This window comes from Fulmarus glacialis, unplaced genomic scaffold (genome assembly GCF_000690835.1).
Source record: "Fulmarus glacialis isolate BGI_N327 unplaced genomic scaffold, ASM69083v1 scaffold7297, whole genome shotgun sequence".
NCBI lineage: Eukaryota > Metazoa > Chordata > Aves > Procellariiformes > Procellariidae > Fulmarus > Fulmarus glacialis.
The window spans coordinates 13,458-24,438 of NW_009223728.1; the positions used below are offsets into that span (position 1 = coordinate 13,458).

General features: G+C 37.4%; 1 protein-coding gene across 1 annotated transcript in view; it reads right to left on the reverse strand.

The window, feature by feature from the left end:
- Nucleotides 1–10,981, reverse strand: part of EXT2 (exostosin glycosyltransferase 2) — a gene marked incomplete at its 3' end in the record, with an annotated part of 46,700 nt that overhangs the window by 9,054 nt on the left and 26,665 nt on the right. Inside the window, exon 7 of the mRNA XM_009581895.1 lies at nucleotides 2,802–2,933. Within this exon, the coding sequence (XP_009580190.1) occupies nucleotides 2,802–2,933 (132 nt within the window). The remainder of the gene's footprint in view (nucleotides 1–2,801; nucleotides 2,934–10,981) is intronic.

Consider the following 10,981-nt stretch of genomic DNA (forward strand, 5'->3'; position numbering starts at 1 on the left):
TAAACTTGGCGAGGGGAACAAGAGCGTACAGAAGAGCACTGCATTTAACCCTTACTGACCGCAACATCACAAGGAACAACAAGCTGCTGAGCCAGCCGAGTTTGAAGGCAGAATACACACGGCAAGTTCTGGAGGTACAGCTCTGGCCAGTAACATCAGAATTTATGACACCCAGGTACTCGCACATTTCACTGTGGTATTAATGTTAACTTGCAGGTGCTTCATTTTAACAGTTACCTATATCCTGGCCCTGGGGCCAACCTGAAATAATTTGCTTTAAATGCTTCAGTCTTGGAGTTTATTTAGAGAAGAATATGGCAATTTTCTTGTAAATGAGGAACACATTCAAGTCATCTTTACTTATTTTGTCTTCTTATCAGAGTTAGAGGATACAGTTGCCATCTTCTGGTACCTCAAATGCACATATGTACCTGCTTTCCAACTATAATGTTTCATCCAGGCTTACTAGAAATTGTAGCAGTGCTATGAGTGGACATTAGGCACCAGCTTAGATGAGAAACATACTCAGGCTCAAGCGGATCATTATTCCCCTGACAAGCAGACACCAACTGTGGAATTCCGACTGGCGCGATTATTTAAAAAAAAACCCCAACATTAAAGTAACTATTATTAAATTTATTGACTCATTAAATTTACTAGCAGATACTGTATATATCATCACCTTCTAAATTGTCTGAAGTTAGAAATTAGCTGAGCCCTGAAAAATATGCTCCCCTATAGACCGCAACTGTAATATGCTCTCACCTCAAAGAGATAAAATATAATCACAGAAAAAAAAAATAATCATCTTGAAGATAAATTGGAGAAGGCTCCAGTTATTTGCTTCGAATGAAAGAACAAGGGTCAAAACCAAACAGTATTAGCTGGCTTAAAAAAGAAAAAGAAAGTAGAGCCTTGTGGAAGGAAATTTTCATACATGCTCAGAGTAGCTATCAAAATCCCCAGTTAAAGATATCACAGGATTGTGTACTGCTGTTCTACAAATTTAACTGCACTTGAACAATTCCCAATCTGAATTCTATTTTCTTTAACTGACCCTCTGAGAAAGGGTCACAAGCACTCTGTGTTGCTGGCTAATATGGAGCTTACACAGCCCATAAAGGAACTTTTAATGATATTTCTGTTTCATATTGAAGCAAGAAATGAATTCATGCACATATTAAGCAATTTTCATAGTCTAGGATAAACATCAAATTCTATCAACTGAGACATAAAACCACCAAGGCACTGACCATTTGTGGCATGAGAGAGGCACGATACGAGGTGTTAACTCCAACGTCCTGGATCAATTCCAGCCTGTCTAACTGCAGTCAGCCTTCTAACTTCTCTTTGCAACTGCACGTTGATACAATATTCCTGCCTTCTCCTTGTACTGCCCTAGCACAGTATCGCTGTTATGTGTTCCTCCACAGTTTCAGAGTTCTGTTCTGTATGTTGCCGTGTCTGTGGTCATAAAGCTTCTGCTTAAAAACCTCTAGGTTGAATGACTAATATAAATATTTTTCCAAGTGTATATTAAAAAAAAAAAGAAAAAAAAAGGAAAAAAAAAAAAGGAGCCTGCTTGTGGGTCAGAGCAAGATTAGCTTCCCCAGAAATGGATGGGTTTCCAGTATAGGAGAGAACCCAGGAGAAGACGTTTTTGTGTCCCCTTTAAAGACTGAGTAATCCTACTGCCATTTTCTTCATTTCACTAGGTGTTTCAAGGTGCTTGTTTTGCTAGCATAATCTGAGGTATCGAGATGTTCTGATCCCCTTCTGTGGAGCACGTACATACTTCTTGTGCAGCTTAATTTCTTCCTTAAATATTGACAAGTGCCACGTTTGCTCTCTAGGCAATGACAACAGTAGATTACTAATGCCTTTGGCTAGGCAATGGAAAATCATCTTCTGAAATCCAGCAATGACCTTCTAGCTCTTTGTCAGCAACTGTTCACACTCTATCGCCCTGAAGAGTTCAAAGAGAAACACACTCTACTCCTGAGCACTCCTACCCAGCTTTCAGAGAAACTCTCTCATCATAAAGTGAGACAGTTAACAAGTTCGGTTTTATTAGTAAAACAAAACTATTTTTTATATTTTGACACAGAGAAAATTAACTGATTATGAGTGAAAATCATCCGCAGGCCTTTATATAGTAAAAAATCAGAACCAGCTGCTTGGTGCAGAAGGTTAATTAATACTCCAGTGTTTCTTCTTAACAGGGGTGGCTTCAACTGGTGAAACTTTTTTTTCTTTTAAGAAAAAAAAAACCAAAACACCACAGCAAAACTTTGATCATCAGTTTCTGTATAAGAGAAATTACGTAGAAATAACATGGAGAAAACTGTAGGCATAGGAATAATTAGCTATCTCATCAGAATTACATGAAGGAGCCTTGCAGATTGTTTAAGATCTTCAGTATTTCCACCGACTATTTCCACTGCAGTTATTCATTTTTAAGAACACTAAACTCACACTAAATTCAACAGAAATAAAGAAGTGTGTGTGTGTATGCATGCATGAAAAATAAATAAATATATAAACAAGCAAGCAATTTAGTGTGTGCAACAGCAAAAGTTAAAAGTTCGCATTTCACTGCCAGGACATAAAATGAACTGCTAGTTATTTTGCCAGTTGTCATAAAATATATTAGCTTCATCTGTGCAAGTTACCAACACAACACATACACACAAACACACGTACACAGAATTATTACCAAGTTTCATAGCACATACCTTTTATATGAGAGAAAAAACAAACCCACAATTTGTTTTATGAGTGAATCAAACGAATTTACTTACCACAGCTGGGGGATCATTCCATTCTTCGTAAGAAATGGCAGCATATGGGTAAATTCTATCATTGATAATCTGAAGAGTAGCAAGAGCAATTGCTTTCATTGATTGAAAATATGCTTCCCAGAACCACCTTGCCTGTGAAGAGAATAAAGTTCACTTTCACACTGCATGGATCCAGTGCTTAATAATCAATTTTTGCTTGCCATGCACAATCTGTTCCATGCAGTCTACAAGTCAGATGGAAATTAAATTAGGAGGCATGTTTATTGTAGCTAGGATATTTCCATAGAGCCTGAAAGCTTCAAACTCAACCCCACCCCCCAAAAAAACAGAATTTACAGCCAATAAAAAGAAGCAGCAGCATTACTTTGCAAGTGATTAAACAGAATGAGAATACTTGAAGGAATCGGTTACTTTCACACCTTTATCATATGTTTTCCCCTTGAAAAATGTCAAAAGCAGTTTGACCACAGAACAGAAGAAACTGCTGTTATAGTCCATTTTTCCAAGGCAGAGGAATCCACAGTGCAGCTAAATAGCTAAATAAAAGCACGCAGCCTAAAAGGTGGAATATAAAAGTCACCTTTTAACATCAATATTAGAGACAGCTGATCAGATAGAGAATTGCAGTACTCATTAACCCTACCAAACTAATACCTTCCCAAGTCGCCCAAAAAGCAAATATTACTTATACAAGTAAATATAAAGATTTTTACATAAAAGTACATGCATATGCCAATTTGTTACAATCGTTAATCTAGGCTAATTTACAACATAGTCAGTGTAAAACTGCTGAAATGAAGCATGTGATTTTCTTATACACAGATGCACTGCATTTCACAGATGAGTTGTTTTCAAGCCAAGGTCCTGTATGGCAAGTTTTAATCTTGTCCCAGTTTCTATGCAAGACAGAAATGCTGGAAGAAAAACAGCGTTTTCAAAATTAAAATGTTGACCTATCTGATTCTCTGTTAGAGACATAAACATACTTTTTAAATGCCTAGAACCATCAAATGATCCTGTAGGACCCCATCCAACCCAGAAGGAAACACGCATTGCCAATAAATGTGGTTCAAGTGTTTTGGCCCAAGAGATGTGAATGTTTTCAACCTAATTTTTCTTCAGGAAACTCCAGCACCTTGAGGTGTCCAGAAGGTAATCTGATTTGCAGTCTCCCTATGGAGAGACTATATAGTATCAACTACAAGAGTACGCGTTTGCATCTAGGTTGTAGAACAATTAAAACAAAAGACATTTTTTCAATAATTGGAAGCTTAAGCAGCTTTCAGAGCCAGAATACAACTGAAGACAACATACAAATTTGGGCAAGTGCTATTTTACTCTTGGCTATGGATCCCTTAAACAGCAAAAAAGTTCTATAGACAGGCTGGTTTTAATCATGTGCTATGAGAATATTAAATAATATTATTTACAATTTTAAGTTACTGAAGGAATACTAAGCTTTTAGAGGTACCAACTTTAAGATGACCCAAAAATAACTCTCATTTAGCTGTTGTTAACAAGTTGCCAGTGTGTCTCACTCTGCAGGTCATTACTTTTTAATAGAAGACAGAGTGTGATTCCTACATATACACTTCGTGCTGGAGCATTCCTAGTATAAATAACGGTGTACAGGAAAGATTACAAGTAGGGGAAATGCAAATTCACAAGCAAACTTGCACATATTCATGCATATGCTACCCTGTACTTCACTCTGAGTATAAGCTCAGAGGGATTCAGAACTAAAGACCTATTGCCAAAACACTGGCCCTAAAACTCTACTCTGTGGGTAGTTTGTAAAACAGGTTCTTCAGAGTAGTTCTGTTAAATATTTAAGATGAAAAAATCCATGTTGCAATTAAAAAAGCAAACTAGGAAAGAAACAAGTGCTCTCTGGAGCACTACTTTTATTGTGGGAAAACATTAACAACCATAAGTCTTACTCCTTCAGAGTATTTCAAACTTTTATTAAGGAGACTGATGAGTATGTCCAAAAATTACACTTCTCTGGAGCTTGTCATCCAGAGAGAGTGCAAAGCAACTTCACTCTGGAACGGAATCACTTCCCTCTCCTTATTTCTCTCCCTGGTAGGACATAATAGCTGGATAACAGGCCGATTACCAAGAACATAGAACAAAATGAATATTATATCCAACTGTAAAAGCAGAAGAATTATATAAACAGGTAAGAATAAATAATGTCTGCCATCCTAAAATACCAAAAATACACTAAAAAAAGCAAACATCACATGCTAAGCAGACTTAAGTATTCCTTTCCCTATGCCCCATTTCTTAAGAAAAATGTATTATCCAGAACTCAGCAGCAACTGATTTTAAAGTAAACCAGTAGTAGATTAAGAATTAAAATTGACCAGAACAGTGAACCTCTCTATTAACATATCCTAAATAAACAAGGGTAAGAACACAGATTTCAAAATTCATTTTCACATTAGACAACAGTTTAGAACCACTGCTATAAGCAGCACTAAGTAGGAAGGAGAAATTATTTTATGTAGCCTTTTAACATATAACTTTATAAAGCAATTAAGTAGCTATTAATTGTGTGAAATACACACAGGACTGTGTATTTCATTGTTATTAAACGACAGCATTCCTATACTGTTCTAACTCTAAGATTGTTTATTAATATTGTAATATCTATGATTATCTAGCTTCATAACAATCAAAGCTGATTTTCCTCCTTTGGCAAAACTAGGATGGATCTGATCTAGCTTCTCTTTGCTGAAAGAATGTTTGCAATTCAGGCAAGATTACACCTTTATACCACATGCAAAACTGGAGAAGAGGGCAGAGGGAATTTACTTTTTATAGATTAATATTTATGTAATTAATTTTTTGTGAAGAGCTAGAAAATGTTCCCACAGTTGGTTGTAATTTTTTGGAGTTGTGTTTCTTTAAGGCAGAACTCAAAACCTTCTAAGGGCATTCGAAGTCTCCAAACAGATGTTTCAGGGTCTCATTACTTCCTCCCCACCTTGTTTGCTTTTATAAAGCAGAACTGATTAACATGGCTTGCTAGTGTCTGCTGCTCAGCATGCTAAGTTACAAAACATTTTGCTAAAGTTTTCTATTGGGAAGATGTATGTCGATTCCATTTGAAATGTATTTTCTGCTCTACGTGGTGTGGTTGAAAAGCTTATATTGGAATGTAACAAATAAAAATCCCACAAACACACTTGGGATACAGGAGAAACAACAACAACAAAGAAAAAAAAAAAGAGACAGAGATCTGTTCCTGACTCCTATGCCAACTTTCTTAGTATTCTTACATCATTTTTCTGAGCTGTCCATTTCTCTTCTCCATATCTATGAACTCAGAAAACTAGTCGTTACATACTCAAGAGTAGCTTTAATACACTGGGTAATGTTTGTAAGGTATTGCAATTGTAACATACTAATTAGAGCTACCTGAAAGCCCTTCAAGATCTTGAAATAAATGATCCATAATTACAGATCTTGTCTTCCACATAGCATTGATTATACACAGTCTACACCTAGGATATGGTCAAGCTACCATTCCTTTCAACTTGAACTAAAACTAACTTCTGGTAGTCTGCTTGATGAGGTTTTAGAATTTTCTAAAGGAACACACTACGTGGACCACAGACTCGTAGAGAATTCTAACTTTGTATACATCTAAATATTGCTTAGGTCACAGGCACTCTACACTGTAAATAGAGATCAAATGTGTACGTTGAACGACTCCCAAAACAACACACATGAACGTATGTTAACCTATGGGATCTTGTTCTGGGTGTATGGCTTACCAGGAATTGCAAACAGGTATTTAAGAAACACAGCTGCTCTTCCTCTTCTAGATTTTTAGATAAATAGAAAATCTAGGATAGATCCAAGATGAAAGACCGAAAAGCATTACTTTCTATAACAGTTTTACCAACATGTGGAAGAGTCAAATGTAGAGTACTGAATGACTTGACTGAAAATGAGAAATACATTATATTCTTGGGTTGCCCAATGGGTTGGAAGTGACTGGAACCTCTTGTAATACAATAGATTCCCCATGAAATTAATTTGCCTGAATTCAGTTTCTGCAGAAAATTTTACAAAGCCAAGACAGCCTCATCATGAAAACCAAAAAAAGAAGGAATCTGAGACCAAACTCTCCTGTCTCTCCAAGAGGTGAGCTCTGCAGACCAAGGTCACGTGCCAGTAGGTAGCTCTAAGTTGTTTCTCTTCCTTCTTCCACACCCCAGTTTCAACTGCTGCATGCTCATTAGATCGGCCATGAAAACCTCCCAATTTCTGTAAAGGCTAAAATTGCTTAATATAACATGGGGGTATTAATTTATCTCCTCAAATACATATACACACTTTGAGGAACACTAGTACTATCTGTAAGACAGAAGAAAAAGTTGAGAAACTTTGTGTAGTTTTGTTCCTCGAAACTGTAGATGGTATGGGAAATTTTGTGCTCCTTCAACCAAGTAAGCAAGCATCCAAACCCGAAAGTTCAATTCCACTTGTTTTCAGTTCCAGGATTTTGTTCAGGTGGACTACAAAGAAACTAAACTGACAATATTCAGCACATACTGGTACAGGCAAGAGCTTGGAACGGAAGCATTTGCAGTTATTTTCGTAGGAGACAACAGGCAGCAGCACAGAGCAATAGGGTAGCCTACTCACAGAAAGTAACATTTATTTAGGTAAGGTGTTATTTTTCTTAGAAATAAACACACTCGGGGGCCTAGCATCTCTTTATAAGCTCTTTACAAGCCAGCGTAGCATCAGGTTACAAAGTCCATTCATATAATGTTTATAAGTTCTAGTGTTAATGCCACTAATGGTGCTCCAGTGTAGAGTGCAAGACAGATCAATGTAAATCTTTTGATTAGTTTGTGAAAAGAAAAACACTGGGCATGAGGCAAGGAAAAGAATACTTTCTGTAACATTTAGATCAAGGGAAAATAGTCCACGAAAGGGACTTTCTAGCCTCCTGTCTTTTCACAGCCCATAATTTGGTGGGAGTTGGTAAAGTTAGCAAAAGGGGAAAAAACAAGATTCGCAAAAGAGTAGTAAAAGTTAACTGCCCATAAACCACCACCTCCCTCAGCTTTTAGGTCAGGCGCCATGACGCTGTAAGATTTTGCCCCACTGCAGGAGTTCAGTGTTTCCAAAATGCCTTGAAAAGGTTTATGAGGCCTTGAAATCTAACCATTTTCACACTGGCTGGGGTGACTCTACTTAAATGCTTTCCCTTCTCGATGGCTCTTGGTGTTCCTGGTTTTCACTCCCTGACCAGCTGGGTTAGGGAAGCCTGGCCGAAGAAAAGAGCTTGGCCTAGCTGCTGCAGCAGCACTGGCCTGGCAGCTTGGTGATCTTACTTTTAATCCTAGTTCTGTTACTTATATACAGATAAATGCTTGACGTTCATTTGATTTCTTGCTTCTACTTTAGCCTCTCAGCAGTATGTGTAATATTCCCCTCACAGGGATGTCGTGAGACTTAACCATTCTAGACCTTTTGGGGTGGGTAGAAGAACAGAAAAAAATTAACTTTATCCTCTCTTATTATTTGTAAAAAGAAACCTTAAACTAATAAAACTAATATTTAGCTAACCAACGCTACCAAAGTAACTGACTGTGGCAACCCTTGGCCAAAATGTGTACCTTCAGCAGAGATATAAGAGATATTACAAGAAATACAGCTCTGCTGTGTATCTAACAGCTCTGGGCATGGAAGTTCATCCACTAAGACCTTCAGGCTCTTACGCCACATGTGATACCGTAATATAATCAAATGTTTTTAAAGTTACTGAGACCTAACAAGTTATTGCCCATGAAGCAAGCTACTATAATTGGTCACAGGCAACCCCCCCATAGCCTCTTTCCAATGTGCAGTAGGATTAGATAGGCTACTGAGGTTCAAGATAAACTGAATTATTATATATTTGCCCCATACTAAAGATGCATATGAGGATAGCTGATGATATATAATAAGCAGATAGGAAGCTTGAGCTCTCAAGCCCCCAAGGTAAAATGGGACTGAGAAGAGAGCGTAAGTTCCTCTTTTGGAGGAACAAGCATTTTATAAAAAGTTTCCCAAGACAAATTTTGGGTTTAGACTGAGGACCCTATAATCCCAAATTCCCACATTTTTCTGGCTATGAATTGCAATCTGCCCGCTCTTTCTGGACCGCCTTCTGTTTCTACAGCTGGTTCCCTGTTCCAACAACTTCCTTGCTGATCACACATATCACTATAAGTATGCAGTTCTTCAGCAAAGATGATACCAGCTGGGGCAGCTAAAACCAGTGCCATCTTTGTTTCTTTACACAGAGAAACCCTCAGAAGATTTTATACTATTAAGAATTAGACAGTAATTTGTTGTTTCTAGAAAGTGATAAGAATTCGGTTAAAAAAAAAAATGCTTATTTGGTTTAGGACCCTTAGCAATATCACACAATCAAGTTCAACACACCTAAAGCTGGCCGGCTCAATCTTCTCTCTGTAATCAGTGGGAAAAAAAATAGGGTCATTCAGAGAGAAATTTAGAGCTCTGGTATCTTAAAATACCTCCTGAACAATCCATTCTCCTCTTATTAAGGGAGCATGAGAGGACAGAGTAAGTGACCAGCTGTGGGCCATGATCCCTCTTTCCGTTAAAGCCCTACCTTCAAAAATGATCTGAGGACCCTCTCATTTTCCCAGAGAGGCACGAAGATTTGAAATGAGAACAAACAAGAATGTAGGGTACATTTTTCAAAAATAATTCATGTGGTTTAGGCTATGGAAAAACGTTAAGAGCCATGCTCTGAAAAGTTGGCTCACTTTTGGGGTGCCAGTACAATTACCCAAAACAGGAGGTAACCGCTTTAGAAATCGCAATCTGAAAGTAAAAATTAGATTCTCGTCCCCATACACAGACTACTATGTAAGAATTTTAAGAGTAATCCACTGAATCAATGCAATGCTGGTAATGTCCCCATACACAGACTACTATTAGGAATTTTAAGAGTTAATCCACTGAATCAATGCAATGCTGGTAAAATCATGCTAACTTGCCTAAAACTGAGAAGCTTTCTAAATTATTTTCATGTTTTATAGAAGATCAGATTAAAAGCACCATTCAAATTTGACCTAAGCTGGTTGTGTTGTGTCTATTTGTCAACAAGGACCTATCCAAGAAAAGCAGTAGTGTAGGCATTGTATAAAGAGTGCTCATAACACCAGCATGCCACTTTTAAGGCTAAAAAATGGGGGTAGCAAGGAATTGCACTTTTGGGGGTGTCTGATCACTTCAGATAAAGACTAATCCATAATTCAACATTGGGTTTTCCCAAAGCTTAAACCAGAAGTTTCTCCAGAAGGGAAAAAGAGGAATGAGCAGTAGAACAATGCAGGGCACATACAGTTGTTTCCAGTTTAGCTAAGGTTTGCTTCTAATGGAACGTTCTTTCAATATTGTTTCTGAATTTTCATTCCATCTTTCAACTCTTGTTTCTGAGCTATGCATGATTCCCAAGTAAAGCCCTGAAAATATACATCTGTTTACCTTATACAACTTATATGAGTGGCCTACAGAGGAATATTCCTTAATTACAGGACACTTCTGCAGGATGAGTAAGCAAAACAATAATTTGTATCATTACAGTCCTACATTTTAAGAAAGAGATTCTAGATAGACATTTTGTAGTGCTGGTTTTTATTGGAATTCAGTCTCAAAAAATATCTCTTCAGAAGTAAAACAGTGGGTGGATTTAATCACCTGGCTCAATATTCTCCACTGTAGTAGTTTCAGCCACGAAACAAGCAGATTTGCCACCTTCAGATACAACGGAGAGTGAAAACTAGATCTTTCCACTATCCAAATTTCTTTTTTTTCTTTTTCTTTTTGAAGCTGCTGATTCATAAGGGGACAGAGGTCAGAGTTCGAAATGCTAGTCTTACTCTTCAGATACCAGCCACTTGGGAGCAGCTCACTTCTACTGGCTCTCAGTTTTATTGCTGTAAACTACTTGACAAATGCTGACTCATAAGAGCTAAGGGTAAAAGAAAATGTTACTGCAAGCTCAGATATTAATCTTAAGCTTCTTGCACTACAATCTTCCTCAGATTCTCCTCTTCAGTGCTTTGAAAAGAATCACTTACATCCATTATAGTAATCCATCCATACAACAACACGTACTATGCGTATACGAGAGC